Genomic DNA, 17,945 nt, shown 5'->3' with positions numbered 1-17,945 from the left:
TTGGCCCTCTTATGATCTGCATGAGAAAAGCAGGCCTGCTGGATGAGGTGGAGGTGGTCTGCTCCAGCAGGCCTGCGGGCCTGATGAAAGCACCGCCACCTTTGATGTTATGACAAGGACTGATGAGTACTTCACACCCTGTCTTCTCTTGATCTCATACATTTGTGCTGTACGTGTGTCTGGTTGTTTATTTTAAGAAAGTAATTGTAACCTCATGTAAAGAGGACATGTTCAATGCAGCTCATTATGAACATTGTGGTCCACAGAGTCTCTGCAGAACTCGAGTGTGCGAGCGTTTTGTGCAATTTGTTGAAAGAAATCACGAGCCTGTCCAAACAGAAATGCCCTCTATGATTCAATCATTCTATTCTCAGTCTTTGTCTCTGTCTGTCTGTCCACAGCACTCGCCAATGTCATCTACTGCTGGACATTTTCAACCCAACAGAGCATGAGCTCACTGTCAGCGCCAAGAACAACCAGGACCTGGTTCTCCATGCCAGCGAGTGCCAGAGGTGAGCTCAAGGTTTCTCTGTCCAAACACAATCCGATGTTGTCTCACTGTGTCCCCTGCAGAGATTCAAAAATATCTTCAAGGTCTCAACTTTGTCCTCCTTCTTTTTTAATTCTTAAACCCCTTTTTTATATCAGCCTAGGTTGTAAACAACAAACATCATCACACATCGCTCAGACTTTAGACTTTTTCATACCTGGGGTAGTTCAAGTTTTTAACAATGATTTGAAAACATATGGTGTTTAATTTTCATCGTTTGGGATATAAACAGATATAAAAGATAAAAAAGTAGTCCAAAAAGTCACTCTGTGTACATCTAAGCTATTGTGACTGTTTCTTACATGAACTGTTTAACTTAAGTAAGCATTACTGAAAGAGAGGGATATGTTGTTTTCCGTCATTGTCATGTTTGGGGGAAAGACTGAGGGAGGATCCAAATGCAGATTTTAAAATAAAAAGGATTTAATAAACAAAAGAACAAAAGGTACAAACTAGGGATGTCAAATATGAATGTAGTATGGATTAATTGGTTGTTAAGAACTTACACAAACACATTTTTTGTTTAGATTTTCTATCATGTGGATCAAACATCATGTGGTCTCATATTTGGTTCAGCTATCAGGGAGGTGTTTTAAGTTTAAAGCATGTTTTGATGTGAACCAGCTGACTAGACAGTAGAGATGCTCAGCTTTTTTTCTCCGCCTCCGGACTGATTCTGACTCGGTTGTGCTTCTGGCTGACACCTGACCACGTTCACATGCTTATTTTTCTCAATAAGAACGAGTAGACAGAAAACTGGACACTGTGAGTCTGAAATATGTTTCTGTTCAGTTCCCTTGTTGAAGTCTGAGCCTTCACTTTTATGACTGTGTCCACAGAGATTATGATCCTGCTCCACACGTTGATATTCAGCATGTTTAACATTTTCAACACCTCAATATGATCCGTAGATATTCCATACTGTCAGTTATAAACATTGTGTCGTGAAGGAAAATTTGATTCAGGGGAAAAAAACACATTTGGCATTATTTTTGACATGGAAAACTTTTACTTTTTTTTTTTTTTTGTGATTAATTGAAAATTGATCGTGAACATTTCCAAAGAGCAATCACAGAAATACTTGAAATTTACATCCCTAGTACAAACAAAACTACATACATGTCTGAAAGACTAAATCCAAAAAGGTCCAAAATAAAACACAGGAGAGACATACAATGATCCAATGCAGGACAGGGGACACAGAGAAACTAAACACACAGGTGTGAACACAGGACACAGGTGAGACTAATCAGGTTAATCAAAAAGGAGGGAAACACACAAGGACAGGAAGTGAAACTAAACAGGAAACACGGGGATCAAGAACGACAAAACAGAGAACACAAGACCAGACTAAAGCCTGATTCATACTTCTGCGTCGAATCGACGGCGTGGCCTATGCTGGAGGTCCACTACCTCCTGTACCTACGCCGAGGCCTACCCACATAGCTGACGTGCACCTCCTCCAAAATGTAACTACACATAGAATTGACATGGACTGCACGGACATTGTATATCCCGCATTTACAGCACGTCGGCGGCACATCGGCCGTGTGTTTCATCTCCTCCTCTCTATTCTTCATGTAATCATGTCTGTATGATAAACAGTAACATGTATCAGCTGTAGATTAACATAACACGCTCTGAATCTCTGTGGAAAAGGAAACAGAGATCGTAGCGGGGCCGGAAGCAGGCGACCGGCTATCAGAGAGACCACACTGCGCAGAAGTATAAATCAGCCTTAAGAAACACAAGAAAATACAACAAGAGACATGGATCACTTAACACACAAAGAAAGACAAAGGGTAATTTATAACGGAATAGAAACGGGGAGGAACCAAGGAGAGAAACACAAGGAAAAAACTAAAGATCAACTCATGACAGTCATAGACAGAAAGAGAGCAGACTGACAAACCCCTCACATGATGTTTTGAGTACTTCACCACTTTGTGGAAAGTATTGATGGTGATAGTTAAAGTTAAGAGGTAATATTGTCTGCTCCTCATATTGATTCCTGTGGTCTTTATAACAGCCCTAAACTTTGTAGCAGTGTCATATGGAAACATGTAAAGACCTCTGGGTGCAGGGTTTAATCTCTTACTAAAGACTGGATCGTGATATGGGGCAATGTGAAAAAGATCTCTGTCTCTAGGGCTTTATCACTGTCAGTAATACTTCCTCCAGGATACAATCATCTTAGCATTTACACTACTCACAATAAGTTAGGGATATTGTGAGAGACTCAGTGGATTTCATACATACGGTGTTTGTTTCACTTCAGAGATTTTTGGGATAGGGAGGATATTGTATTGGGGTGATAGACGCACCTCATTTTGTGTTTTCCACGTAATGGTCTTACTGTGTACAGTGTGCCATACATATTGGGTCCAATACCAAAAAATACCAAAAGACAACCCTTTTCAATGTGGCATCAATTTCAACATTCTGTGGGTATGAAAAGCTGGTATTGTCAGTAAGTCATTCCAAGCTCATCATTCAAACAGCCATGAACACACGACGTCACTTAACGGACGAGCAGCGCCACCTGGCCATAGCGTGCCTTCGGGTCGGTGGCAGGCAGTCAGATGTTGCTCGTGAACTTGGTGTGTCTCAAAGTGTCATCAGCAGACTTGCATCAAGATACAGAACTACTGGCAGAGTTCGTGACAGACCCAGGAGTGGAGCCCCACGAGTGACAGACCGCAACGATGACCAGTACCTAAGGACCTATGCACTCAGACATCGTTATGCAACTGCCACACAGCTGCAGGCCCGTTTACGAGATGTGAGGGGTACTAGGGTTTCCAGACAAACCATTCGCAACCGACTCCACCGCTTTGGCTTGAATGCCAGACGACCGTTGCAGGTGACTCAACTGACACCAAGACACCGCCGTGAACGTTTGCAGTGGGCACAAGACCATGTGACCTGGACAATGCAGCAGTGGTCTACCGTCCTGTTCACTGATGAGTGTCGGGTCACCTTGCACAGAAATGATGGTCGTCAGTGTTGCTGGAGAAGGCGAGGTGAGCGATACGCCGAGGTCAACATGGTCCCCAGGGTTCGCTTTGGTGGAGGAGGTACAACAGTCTGGGCGGGCATCACCAGTCAGCGCAAAACAGATTTGGTTATTGTAGATGGCTCAGTCACTGCACGTTCTTACCTCAGATTCTTACCCCTAATTCCGCCAGCACACCCCCAACTTTCTGTTCATGGATGATAATGCTCTACCACATTGTGGCAGAATTGTCACAGCTCGACTTCAGGAAGTCGGAGTGCCTCATATGGTATGGCCAGCAATGTCCCCTGACCTGAACCCCATAGAGCACGTCTGGGACCAGCTGAAGCAGAGACTGGATGATCGTACCCCACCCCCACGTGACCTGGCAGAACTGCGTGTAGCACTTGTGGAAGAGTGGAACGCATTGCCTCAGAACAACATCATGAGGCTAGTGAGGAGCATGAGACGTCGCTGTCAAGCTGTCATTGCGGCAAATGGTGGAAACACCCGCTACTGACATTGTCAATTTTTGTTATTTGGGGCTATCCTTGTTATTGTCTAAATTGTTGGGGTAATAAATATTAAAATAATGAAAATGGTGTTTATTCTCATTCATTATTAGTAATATCAAAGGGAACTTTTACTTATTTCATTACAATTCAGACCAAATGAGAAAAGCACTCATGTAAATAACAATATCCCTAACTTATTGTGAGTAGTGTATATCTCACACATATAAGTATCACAACCGTTATATCTGGAAAGATGCAAATTAGAAAGTTGTTGCTCCAAACACGACTTGATTTCATCTTTGGGGTTTCCACTCGTCCCCACACAGAGCTTCTAATTCAGCTCAAATCAACACTGGGTCTAGTTTCCGTGTCCTGAGAGTGTTCAGCTTTGGTAAGAATAGAAACATGGGGGGAAATCCTACATTGTTAAAGAATTACACAAGCTGTTTCTCCACCTTGGTGACGCACAGATAAACCTACACACATCATCACCACACTGTCTTGCAGATTCTGTAGATTCGGTCTCCACTTGGCGTTTCACAGGAAAGTGGCAAATTATGATCCTTGTCAGTTCTGTCTCTCTAGTGCATCCCTCGCCACCAGCAGAGGTACACTGTGGGTGACTCATAGGCCCTCTCCACAGGGGTGGATGTTATTATTTTTGGGGAATTAGGGGGTGGAAAGAGATCTTTTCAGACAGAGCCAAACATATCATCTCTCTGCTCACTCCAGAAATCTTTCCTGTGCAGAGAAGCTCTGTTAAGAGAAGTTCACCGAGATTATGAAGCCGTTATTTTCACAGAAGTAACTTCAGACGCCTGTAAAAAAGGAGTTTTAGGAGACTCCATTTTTTATGATTATATTTTTTAAGCATTGGTCCAAGGGAAGGATCTTATCTCACTGAGTAAACAACACAAAAAACATGGTAACAGCTTTCCAGTTGCTGCGGTTTGAAAGTTAAAACTCCTTAGAGATCGCTCTGTGTGTGTCGTAGCTGAAGTCCGGTCAATTACACACCACTTACAAACACACAAGCACAGTCACTGAGCTTTAAAGACACAGGGATGTAACTCTGTTGGTTATTTTATTGGCGCCAATCTTTATCACATTGGAAAGCGGTTCCATAAGCTCTTCAAATAAATATTAAGCAAACAGCTAGCACTGACTGTTTCCATTATTCAGTAAGATTATCGTCTAAACTTCAACTTAAAATGTATTTACTTAATTATACGATATATATATTAAGAATGATGATACTAATAATAATACTAATAATAATAATAATATATTTTATTTATAAAGCGCTTTTCTGAAAACTCAAAGACGCTGCACAGAGGATAAAAACATCATATAAAACAACAGATTAATAAAAACATGAATGAAACACATTTAAAAGCACTCATACATTAAAGCAGTTTTTAATAGGTGGTTTTAGTGAGTGTTTTGAAGGTGGACAGGTTGGGGCAGTTTTCGAATGTTTAGTGGTAAGGCGTTCCAGAGGATAGGGGTGGCGATAGAGAAAGCTCCATCCCACCAGGTTCGGTGCTTGGTGTCAGGTGGACGGGATAGGAGGTGGGCGCTGGAGGATTGGAGGTTACGGGAGGGGGTGTGGTGGTGGAGCAGGTCGGTGAGGTAGGAGGGGGCCTGGTTATGGAGGAGGATTTTAAAATGTATTTGCTGTCTGATAGGGAGCCAGTGGAGGTTTTGGAGGACAGGGGGGATGTGGTCATGGGAGCGGATGTGAGTGAGCAGGCGGGCGGCAGAGTTCTGGGTATATTGCAGTTTGTTGAGTTGTTTGGAAGGAAGGCCGTAGAGGATGATGTTGCAGTAGGGCTGAACGATTAATCAAATTCAAACCGACATCACAATGTAGTAGAATGCAATTTTCAAATCGCAAAGGCTGCGATTAAAAATAAAAATAAAAAGTATAATGTACACAGACGCAACCTTACATAACATGCATGCAGTGGGTGGCCGTAATGCACCTTTGGTTTGCAGATGGCCAAAAATCTCTGAAGAACAACACGTGCGAGCGGAGGATAAAGAAAACAACTTCAGCTACACTAAGTTTTGATTTGTTGTTTTGTTGTTGACATCTTTAAAAATGGCCTCAGCAGAAGAACCCATCATATTGAGGCAGGAAAATAGTGAGGAAAATAATCAACACCCTGAATATCAACATGTGGAGCAGGCTGATAAATAATCTCTGCAGACAACATGTGGATTTACTGCAACAGGACAACTGAACAGAATCATATTTCAGACTCTCAGTGTCCAGTTTTCTGTCTGCTCATTCTTATTGAGAAAAAATAGCATGTTTACGTGGTCAGGTGTCAGCCGGGAGCGCAACCGGGTCAGAATCAGTCCGGGAACGGAGACAAAAAGAGACCTGTCACTCAGCCGCAGCCGCCAGCTGAGCGTCTCCTCTGTGTGCAACACCTTCAGTCAGCTGGTTCACATCCAAACATGCTTTAAACTGAAAACACTTGTTTGGCAGAATTTTGTTAAGTAGTTTTGGTGAACGCTTACAAGACTGCAAGTCAAAGTATTTAGTAAGTTTACAACTGTAATTGAAGTAGATAAATAAACCCTCTTTCATATTAATTCATGCTTTATTTGCCTTTATCTTAACAGAAGTCTAGCCTTTGAGAAAGAACACTTTGTGTATAATAAATCTGATATTGTTTATTATAATACAGATTGATTTATTGCTTGTGTTTCTTGAAAAATATATGAAGAGGACCTTGAAATAATAATTGCATATTAAATCGCAATATTGAGGAAAATAATCGCAGTTAGAGTATTTTCCAAAATCGTTCAGCCCTATGTTGCAGTAATCAAGTCTGGAAGTGACAAAGGCGTGGGTCAGGGTCTTGGCAGTGGAGAAGGGGAGGGGTAATGTGGTTGATGTGATGTTCCAGAGTGAGGTGGGAGTCAAAAACTATACCGAGGTTGTGAACATGTGAGGATGGATCGAGGGAAGCATTGTCAATGGAGAGGTTGAAGTTGTTGGTAGTTGTGGTGAGGGATTTGCGGCCGATGATCAAGAGGTCAGATTTTTCACAGTTGAGTTTGAGGTTGTTTTTTTAACATTGAGAAATACTCAAAAGTATCAATAATGTCTGTATGTTCCTTGATTACCAAGCTAGTAGACTCATAATGCCATTTATTATATTGCAGTTGCAAAACACTGCACACAATTTCACCAAATCATGCAGCACTAGCTAACATAAGCAGAGCTAGCACCACCAGCCTTTGGTCTTGCTTGCAGTTAACAGTGGAGACTCATTGCTCCAGTCAAGTGGTTCTACGCCAGTTTAACCATACGCAGCTTTATCTCCATGTTCTAATTTCAAATAATGCCAAACCTCACCATGTCTTTGACCAGAGCCTCAGCAGTGGCTCATGGCAGTTTGCTGCCCTAAAGAGTTTTGGGCTTACAATTACAAGACTACTAAAAATGAGTTTGACCGACTGTTAATCCTGGTTGATCTGGATGAGGGGGAGTAAAATTTCAGATTCAGAAGTGGGGAGGTAGAACATACAGCCTAGACCGGCATCTCATCTTGGCTCGGCCTCCCCTGTCCTAATATCTAGCTGCAGACTCTTCTTGTTGTGTGTTGGGTGGTGGGGGCTGCTAGGGTCCTGGTGCTAGAGTAGGTAGTATCAGTGTTGTCACCACCTGGAGCGTGCATGTACAGCGCCTGGGTCCGTTGAACGTGGCAGTACTGTAGGGGGTTGGGTTATTAAATTGGGGGGTTCTGCTGGTGGATATGATGGACAGTGGGAGCTGGCATGTAGGGGGTTTGCTCTGGTACCCCTTTTTGACCAATGCGAACCTGGGCTGGTGCTCCCGCTAGTTCAGAGCTGGTTCAACGTGCGAAACAACTCGGCACCAGTTTGTTTTTCTACCCGCTCAAGCCATCGAATTGAGCCACGTCATGATGCCACTTCTACTTGACCTCTTTTCCCAGCAGCGCTAGAGCAAACTTTCCCTCACAATAACACTGATGGCGGACAACGTTGCATGCTTGCTGGTGTTGCTCCTGGCTTTTCATAATCACATGAGGTCCCGAAGAGAACTTATCCAATGTTACCAACACTTCTTTGCTACTCGTGATGCTTTACATGGACGGCTACTTCACCCCGCGCCACCCTCCCTTTGCCCCTGACGGAAGCGGTTCATGGTTCTAGACCATCAAAGAGTTGGTGCTGCTCTGGAACTTGTTTTCCTGGCCGGGAGCGGGTTCTCTCACAAAAAACTGGTTCTCAATTGAGCACCGGCTCTGAACCGGCCCTGTGCCTCGGTGGAAAGGGGTATGGGATGCCAGAGCTAACTGTTTAGCCTCTCTGAGGTGTCCTGGACCTAACTAAAGGAAACATCAGTGAAGGGAGGAGCCCACGTGATAACCCTGTGATGTGTTCGCTCTTTCTGTCCTTTCTATCTCAGGCTTTGGGGGACATCAGGAGCAATGGCGTAGGGTACTAAACGTATCACTACTGTAAAAGGCATAGCACTCATCCTGTCTTAGAGCACAAGTATCTGGTGCTGTGAGTGTGGAGACATTCATTAGTTGTCAATGAAACACTGAGTAGAGATCCGTCTTCCTGAAACGACTACAGGCCTAAACTGTAACTCTCAGTTTTAGCCTTTCACAGGCTCAGAAGTTTGAGTTAAAGCAGTGTTTTCACAAAAGGCTCTGCTGTACTTTGATTTTTTGGTGTTATTCCTCCATTCTCCTCACCGCTCTGACTTTCAGCCTCTCTGCTTCATGAAGAGATAAAGAGAAGATGAGTATCAAAATTAAAACATCAATTCATTCAGTCGTTTTGGTAACTTTGATGCTCATTTGGCAGTTTCATGAAATTAAACTGTCTCCAGGGATAATAGGATTTGTTCTGATATTAATGACATGATGAGCGTTTGTTGGTAATGCGTCTTGAGTTAGAAGAAGTCGATGTATGATTGGTATTCATCATAGCTTGATACTTTCAATAAAAGCAGTAGGGGTGTGCATCTCTCCTTTTAAAGATAACCCCATTCAAGGATAAATCATTTCAATTTCAAACTACTCAGTGTAATTAAATGTGCTACTCTTTGATCTGATCACATCCGATCTGGATTCTGATACAAAGTATTAAAAGAAAGACAATGTACCTTTACATTCTTAACGTCCCTGAGCTTATTGTTTGTACAAGAGACAAAAGGCCCGGCCTGCAAACTAGCAGACACTTTGACTTTAAGTTCATTAACAACTTCTTTCTAACCCTTCTCCTTTCAAGGTGTCTTACCTGACACATGGACAAAGAATACCACTAACACAGAAACCTTAAAGGGATATTTCAGTGTTTTTGAAGTGGGGTTGTATGAGTTTTAAATCACTAGTAATTGTACGAGCCACAACGGATCAGCTCAGCTCGGCCCCTGTGATGAGAAACTGCAGCACGCAAGATAGGCCACAGTTTCTGCGGACCAGGTCGGTCCTGCCACGTAAAAACCACCCAAGCACTCATCTCGGTTTAGGTTTACGCTCTACTGAAACATTTTTCGGCACTTCACTTTTCCACCAGAAAGCCCCTTTGTATTTGCACTATTTGTGGACATAACACATATGTGCTCTTCCACCTGCAGTGCACTGATCAGCTAATCCGATCTGTAATGTACATCACTGATATAGAGTACATTTTTGACATTTTTGCATCTCAGTTTTTCATAATGTGAAGCAGGAAACGCCTAAGATCACCTGGCGGAAACAGTGACGTGTTAAAGGTGACATATTACGCTCTTTTCACCAAAATATATTGGTCTAAGAGGTCCCCAAAACATGTCTTTAAAGTTTATGCTCAAAAAAACACTTTGAAATCAGATTTTGGTCTGCCTGAAAAGCCCTCTTCTTCAGCCCTCCTCAGAACACTCTGTTTTCTCTCTGACCACGCCCCCTCAGGAAGTGGATGTGCCTCGGCTCTCCAGCACGTTGATCTAATGTTTACATGTTGGCTGAATATACACGGCTGCTCAGAGATCACGTTACTTCAACCCTCTGAATCTGATCCAGAATCTGATCCTGACGGAGAGGCGCCTGCAGCAGAACCTTTCTGAACCATTGGTCACAGATTTTGTGTTACTTGTTGTTTTATTTATCAGTATGTCAACTTGTGTCTTGGTACACAGCTACTCACATGAAGCTATGTGGCTATGCTAACTAGCGCTAGGACTTATCCATAATAAATAAAAATCATCCACTAGATCTTCAAATCTGCAGACGTGGGGAGTAAAACCGACCTCTGTGTTTATTAAGACAGCCTACAACTAGCATGCCTCCCTCCTAAGCTCCTTGTTAGCACACATGTGTGCAGGGAATGAAAAACAGAGAAAGGGGTTGAGTTGTATTTTATACAGTCTATGGGCTGAACAAGCTCCGAGCTCTGACTCCGTGACAGACCGGAAATTGTTGTGACGTATGAAAAACACTGAAAACTGAAACGGCTGGTTTCACACACATTTACAGAAAGGTGGAGAAATCAGAACAGGGGCAGAATGGATTATTTTCATTCTCGGGGGGTTTGTAGACATGCCAGGGAAACATATTTCAGGTAGAGAACCATTAAAAAGTCAATTTTGCATGGTATGTCACCTTTAAGAGTTTGTCAAAACACCAACCAATCCTTGCAATCATGAGCCAAATTATGAAACCAATCAAACCCCGTCCTGCCTCCTGCAAGGCGGGCAGAACGATGTGCTGAAGACAGGTTTTGAATCAGCCATGATCATTTGATCGCGAATCAGCGGCACTCATGTATGTGAGCGGAGATTTGGAGGAGCTCCGAGGGAAGGGGGATGGGTTAGACAGAGTCCTGAGGAAATGCTACAGTATATTCAAATTCATGCTAGTTTTCCATGACTACCAACCCTAGCTCTAAATAACAAAATAAGAAGAAAATGTACGTACGTTAACGGGACAGGTGTGTGTGTGTGTGCGTGTGTGTGTGTGTGGGGGGGGGGGGGGGGGGGTTAAGCGAATAATCGTCGAATAGATGCCAATGATTAAGGATTAGTATTTTGGCTTGAAATGCCCATCCCTAATTCCTGCTCAGGAGCACTTCTCTGCCCTGCAGTTTTTCCTTCAACGTGTCAGTTATTATTTTTATTTTCTCACACATAAAAATATCAATAATCCGTCTCATCCAAAGAAAGGCATCACTGTTCTCCCATATTGCCATTTTTGGGAGTCTCTTTAAAGAGATTTTGATCTGAGGCTCCCATGCTGGCTATCCATTTACCACCCACTGCTCTGCCTGTGGATCATCAGCACTGTGTAAAACTTTGAGTGTAAGTGCTATCAAAAGTTGCATGAGTATGAACATGTGATATTTGAAAATAGATTAGAAAGATGTATTATGCTCTTTACTCTGGGACATTTATCTAAAAAAAGAAGCTACATTTTGCACCGGTGTTTCACATGAAACACCACATGTGATATGAAATGAATTACATGGTTGGAGAGAAAAATCCTTTTCTCCTCTGCCTGTGGTTCAAGCTCTTTTTCTCATATTTCTAAAGTTGGTCTGTTCATACTGGATCACTTCAGAGACACTTAACCACTACAGGCTTTAATTTCACCATCATACTTAATGCTTGATTTTGTAGTTTTTCTAATCATGCTCTGAATCACTTGTTTCAAGTGTTCTTCACACAGCATGATGATTATTTCATAAAGTATTGTCTCATTTGGGGTAAAATTTGAATGACCCAAGGTGGAGCAGGGTTAAAAGTTTCTACTGGTGGAATCGGTGGCCTGGGGGTCTAACGGCCAAATTCCAACAGGTCCTTCTCCGATCCATCACGACATCTGATCTGATAGGTTTCTATTCTAGTCAATGTGTTAACTTCCACTGGATCCGCTCCGTTGCGTTCCGGCTGCGTCTCTGATCCGGCAGGTCGGAGCCCTCTGGATCAGATAGGTAATAAAGGGTGTCATTTAAGTCCTGAGGGGCAGTGTTGTCTTTGCAGCTTGTCTGTTATGGTCACCGCTCTCTCTGAGGATGAGGCATTAATGCACAGTTTCCTTTCCTTCAGCTGCATCCAGCCCTCCACTTAAATATTGTCCCTCCTCGCTGTAGTTAGATGATTGCTCTTTGACATATTGCATAACTTGTAAACAGAGGCTTTCACTACATCCTTCATGCTATGCTTATCTATACTAACGGCCAAATTCCTTCAGATCTGTGTCCGGACTGTCTCCGATCCGTCACAGCAGCGGATCTGATAGGCTTCTATAGTCAATGTGTTAACTTCCACTGGATCCGCTCTGTTGCAATTCAGCTGCATCTCTGATCCGTCAGGTCGGAGCCCTCCGGATCAGATACACAAGACTTGTGTAGCCGGACCACAGCAGATCGGAGACGGACCAGACACAGACCTGGTGGAAGTCCTGGGTTAGCCTGACCTCATTGAGGACCTGGAGACAAAAACTCAGAATGGTTATATATTCCAAAATTGACCATTTAGGCACAAATAATTACCCATGTGTGGCGAATAGACCTCTGAAATGTATTCACCTCATGAATGTTATGATCCTTATAAAGGACAATACATTTTGCGTGCTTCTTTTTACTTTACCGTACCGAAAATGAAATAATAGTTAAGCCTCAAAATCAGACAACGAACTGAACCCTCATTTTTATATGCTCCGTGCTGGGCTCTGAAAATACAACCGGTGGGTGTTGACAGACGAGAGAGCACGGAGCTGGACCGCAGCGGATCGGAGACAGACCGGACATGGATCTGGTGGAAGTCCTGGGCAAGTGTGTCCCATATACGGAGGCTATAGTCATCATCACAGAGGTCGCTGGGTCGACTCCCAGCCTTGACCATTTGCTGCATGTCTGTCTCTATTCAGCTGTTCTGTCAGTGAATGCAAAAATGCCCCAAAATATATATATATATATAAAAAGTTTCTACTAAGCTGCTTTTTCAGTCTGACTGCTGGATAACTCTAAATATTCCCATTTCTACTCACTGTACCACTGATGTCATCACACCCTTTTGTCAAAGAAACCATCAGGAAGTCAGTTTAATATGCTTGAACATACTTAGAGGTCAAAATGCATTATGCACAGCTTCTACAATTGACTCTGCTTCTCCAGGAACTGATACAATATGACAGAGCGTGCCTCCCAGGCAAAAAATGTCAAGTCTGGTAATAACTGCAGATGTATATTTAGACTTATATCTCTTTCCCCCCTTTGACTGACATTCCCTATAGACACAGCCTTGTCTTTTGCTCCAGCAGTGAGTGCTTTCACCCTGTCGAGATTCCACTGGAAGTCTGACAGACATAAATTCATTATGAGACGATTAGCTTAGATCCAGCATATTGATTCTTTTCACAGCGTGTAATATTTTTGGAGACAGAGAATAGTGAATGCAGCCTCTCGTCACAAAGCGTAGCTCACTTTTGGCAACACGCGGGTAATTTCCTTTGACATGCACCCAGCACAGATAATGCAGGGTGGGGCAGGATTTTTGCATACAGACAGGATCAGTACCACATACTCATAGATCTCCGTCTGCTGAACCATATTGTGCTTGTCTCTTCAAGTCATCCTCTCTCGGCATCAGATGGCCTTGTCATCTCTTATTTCTTTCTTGTTCCATGATGAATGAGGTGTCAGCAGCAAGATGTTTTCTAGAGTCTTCATCCAGCGCTGGTGGAGCTGAAGCTTGAATCTCATGGTAACAAAGACGACTCTGTCAATCATCCAGATCTCCGTCCCACAAAGAATGGTATCTGATTGTTTGTGTTCCGGTTTTACACACCAGGGCGGAGAGAAAAAGCTTTCGTGCAAAGAGAATCATAAAGCAGTTCTACAGTTAATAGTTTCAGGACTTGAGTCCATTTGAGGGGAACACGAGAGAAGCAACAGGTACATGTTTCCACCTCCTGGAACAGCCACAGTGTGACAGCTTTTATTTATTGAGTGCCGCTGCTGAAAATCAAAGATCAGAGTGGTTGTGTTTGAGCAGTAAGTTTAGTTTGCTGAGTGTGTTTCCTCTCCCTGTGAAGACGACACACCAGGAGGGGGGGCAGGATGAGTAACAGAGTGCCGCTTTCATCTTCTCATATCATTCACAGACATGTCTTTACAAGGTCTTTATCCCCTTGATGGTGTTCTTTAATGGCCGATGGAAAAAAAAAAAAAGACGACGCAATGCACCTCAGAATGTGAATGGACGCTTTGATGTCTCCGAGCGCTGTGACACCACGCGGTGAAGTCCAAACTTTCTGCTTCTTTTCATGTTCGCTTTGAACAGAGCAGAACAGAGAGACGCAGACATGAAGAAGATGTGTAAATGTCTTTTTTTCTGATTACACATCATTCTTAGTCGATCAGTATTCAGGGTGTGAGGCACACAGTACCAGGCGGTGTTGTGATTCATCAGGGTGTGCATTTGAAAGAGTTTCCTTGATGAATTAATGGATGATTTTACAAAGACTGATGAAAGAACTCCTCAGAATAACATGAACACTGGCCAAAGAAACAAATAAGACTGTCCAGTTTTGTTTTATCTGTTTTGGATTCTAACAGAGGGTTTGCACCAAGCGGCAACCTCCGGCTGCGAGAATTGAACCCAATGCAGAAGTATTAAAAGTTGCAGTTTCTCGAGGATCCGCTTGAGGCTGGCTCTGGAGGTACCAGAAACCACATACACACCAATTCAAAGAAGACGATCTTTACAGCAGAAATAAACATGTTTACAGACTGGTTCAAAAAACAAGTGTAGTCTGGATAGCTCATTTCTGGATTGGCACACACTGTACGGGGGGTGGATTTTTCATAATGCCGTATTTTCAAAGATATTGAGGTAATTCGTTTATGAGAGGCACAGCTGACTTGATTGACAGGCAGGAACACTGTAGTTGTGGGCGAGGAGCCTCAAAGCCTGCCTCTTTACCTCAACAGAAGTTAGGTTGAGTTCAGCATTTCAATATGGCTCCCACCGACGATTGGCTTCAAAACAGCGCTTCAGAAACGTCATGGTTGGCGGAGTCATTGCATGGCAGAGAGACAAGTGGCACAAATCCCTGAAAACGCTGAGTAGCAGCATCAACGTTCAAAAACATGAAAAGGCTTGAATAAAGAACTGAGGGGAGAACATGAAAAAAGATGAAAGGGAACAAACGGGTCTGTTGACTCTAAAGTTGGAGATTTCAGTGTCTTGAAAGTGCTGCTGGCTTTATTTTAACCTGGCTGGATTACCATGCTCAACTCATTTTAACTCTGCTTTATTTATACAGCACCTTTCATATATAAAAAACATGCAGCCCAAAGTGCTTCACAAAATAACAGAGACAGAAAACAACAGCAATGGTAAAATTATAAAGGCAGGATTATAAATACAATACTACACAGTAAAATTAATAAAATAAGTAAGAGTGGAAAGAAAAGTTTAAAATAAGGTAGAGTTAACAAGATCTGGTGAATACAAGAAATAAATAGATAAATAAATAATGAAATAAGATAAATATATGTTAAAGCAATGATTCAAATAATAATGGTTCAAATAATAATACAAATAATACTTACTTACTTTGCATAGCTACTGGTTGGGCCCAGGATATGTTCAGAGTCTGAGGTCAAAGCACAGTCCAAGCAGTGATTGTTGCATGATGGAGTTAAAGAACGATCACATCGTCTATAGACTCTGGATTACGTTGTGAAGTTTTGTCTGAATATCCTGCAGTCCATTAAAGGCTCATGTCTTTAAGTGAAAGCTACAAAATATTGATCCCGTAGATGTGTATCAGAGATTAAATCAAATCAATATCTCAAGGTGACTTACATTTGACCAAATATTAAAGCTGGGGTTGGCAGTCTCGGAAAAGTAGCATGAATTTGAATGTAGCATTTCCTCATGACTCCATCTAACCCCTCCCCTCCTCCCTCAGAGCTCCTCCAAAACGACGCCCCCCCCCCCCTGCTCACATGCACAAGCGCCGCTGACTTGCGACTATATGATGGTGACTGATTCAAAAACAGTCCTCAGCAAAACATTATCATAGTGAAAGTTAAAAACACAAACAAACATGGCTGCTGTTAGTACTCACAACTGTCATGCTAGCATTATCCAGTTGTACTGGTGACACGATATCAGGAGAAAAGTTATAACACATATATAATACTGTAACAACTCTACTGTTTGTTAAACATGTTCAGTGTAGATGTTCTTAATTCCTACAGTGTTGACAGTCAGTGAAGGCATCAGGAGAGGTGTAGAGTGTGCGAGCTGGAGAGAGGAGAGACAAGAGGAGAAGTTCTTCATTCATTCAAACATTGATTGTTGCTTTGTTGGTTGGCGTGATCACGGCCGACAGTGACCGGTTATTAAAGATCAACGTGTTCACGAATCGGCTCGTCATCACTACAGCATCCGGACGGACGCTACAGTACATCAAAATTTTCTGTAGGACTTACTAAATGTCATTAATTCTTCTGCTTGTCAGAGCCCCCGTGGTGAGAGCTTTTTAGACTCTGATCCGGACTACAGTCCTGAGCAAAGCACCTCATCAGGTCAGAGGGGACAGGCCCGAGGTCGAGCGAGAGGGGCAGTCAGTAGAGTCAGGGGAAGCAGAGGCAGAGGACGGGGGACTCAGAGTACACGCCGGGGAAATGTACGTGCAGGAGGCAGGCAGAACAGCAGGATGGGATTTGAATGGTTTGAAATTTTGGCACCCAAAAAAGGCTGATTGGTTGGTGTTTTCCCAGGTTTACTCCGGCTGTAGATAGCAGCTTTTCTTCGCTCTTTTTTAAGAACACATTATGTATTGATTACCATCAGGACATAAAGATCATTTTAACCAGTATAACAAAAAGTATATCTAAATCTGACCACCAACCCCAGCTTTAAACTGATGTCCGCTTCGATTCATGAAGTGAGAGTATCAGTGTAATGTGCTTTATTGTTAAAGTTTAAAGGCTGTATTTTGAGTGGTTGTCAAATCAGGATTAAACCAGAGACAACATCTGTTCAGTGTACGGTTAAATGAATACATTTTGAAATAACGCTTGATTTACTGCAGGCTGCGCTTTGTGTACTTCTACAGCTTATATATAGATCCAGTCCCTGTCATTGCCAGCCTGCTTCAGTTCTTTCCCCTTCCAGAGATGTTGTAAGATGTTTTGCCCTCAGTGTGACTGAGGAGGCGTGTCCTGGTGGGAAAGTGATGTCAGTGTATACCCTCTGTTAGGGATGCCAATCATACGAATTCTTTGTGGTCGATCTTTGGAAAAAACTGATCAATTATTGATTAATCATTAGAAAAAGATTCAGTTTTCTGATGTCAAAAACAATGCCTGACCGCAGCCGATTGGAGACAGACCGGATCTGGTGGACGCCCCTTGTAAGGGCAGGCTGTATGTAAACAGGCAGTCTGACTACTTAGAGGGTGTCTGGAATGAATTGACAACCTGCAGCAATCGTATCTGAGTAATCATGAAGACCACAGTGACTGATAGTGGATGGATTAATGGTGGACACTCCTTAAAATACATCTCAGTCAGGGGCTGTAATGCAAAAGCATGAGTCATCTGTTCGACTTCTCAGATGGAGTTATGACCTCAGAAGTTTAATAGTGATACAAACATTCATTCATCAGTATGCTGCGCCACGCACATGAAGTCTGGTTTTTGCAAGATGACTAATTCACCCAAGCAGCATTGTTCTGTGTCTGTTTTTATCCACCTTGAGCTGAGAACAATGATCAGACTCTAATGGTCGCTGCTCTGCATACGCAGCATGTGAATTAGAGACGCTCTGCTCGCTGACTCTGTGTTCTTTAGTTTAAGGAGAGAGGAGCGAGCCTGTGTGCTGTCAGACAGCTCT

At 42.8% G+C, this 17,945-nt stretch overlaps 1 protein-coding gene across 5 annotated transcripts in view; it reads left to right on the top strand.

Annotated features, from left to right (window-relative positions):
- Positions 1 to 17,945, top strand: part of trappc9 (trafficking protein particle complex 9) — a 388,126-nt gene that overhangs the window by 216,034 nt on the left and 154,147 nt on the right. For all 5 annotated transcript variants that reach the window (XM_034704883.1, XM_034704882.1, XM_034704884.1 and 2 more), the window contains one exon: positions 402 to 512. In XM_034704883.1, the coding sequence (XP_034560774.1) occupies positions 402 to 512 (111 nt within the window). The remainder of the gene's footprint in view (positions 1 to 401; positions 513 to 17,945) is intronic.

Source organism: Notolabrus celidotus, chromosome 16, assembly GCF_009762535.1.
Source record: "Notolabrus celidotus isolate fNotCel1 chromosome 16, fNotCel1.pri, whole genome shotgun sequence".
NCBI lineage: Eukaryota > Metazoa > Chordata > Actinopteri > Labriformes > Labridae > Notolabrus > Notolabrus celidotus.
This window is presented reverse-complemented; position numbering and strand designations above follow the sequence as displayed.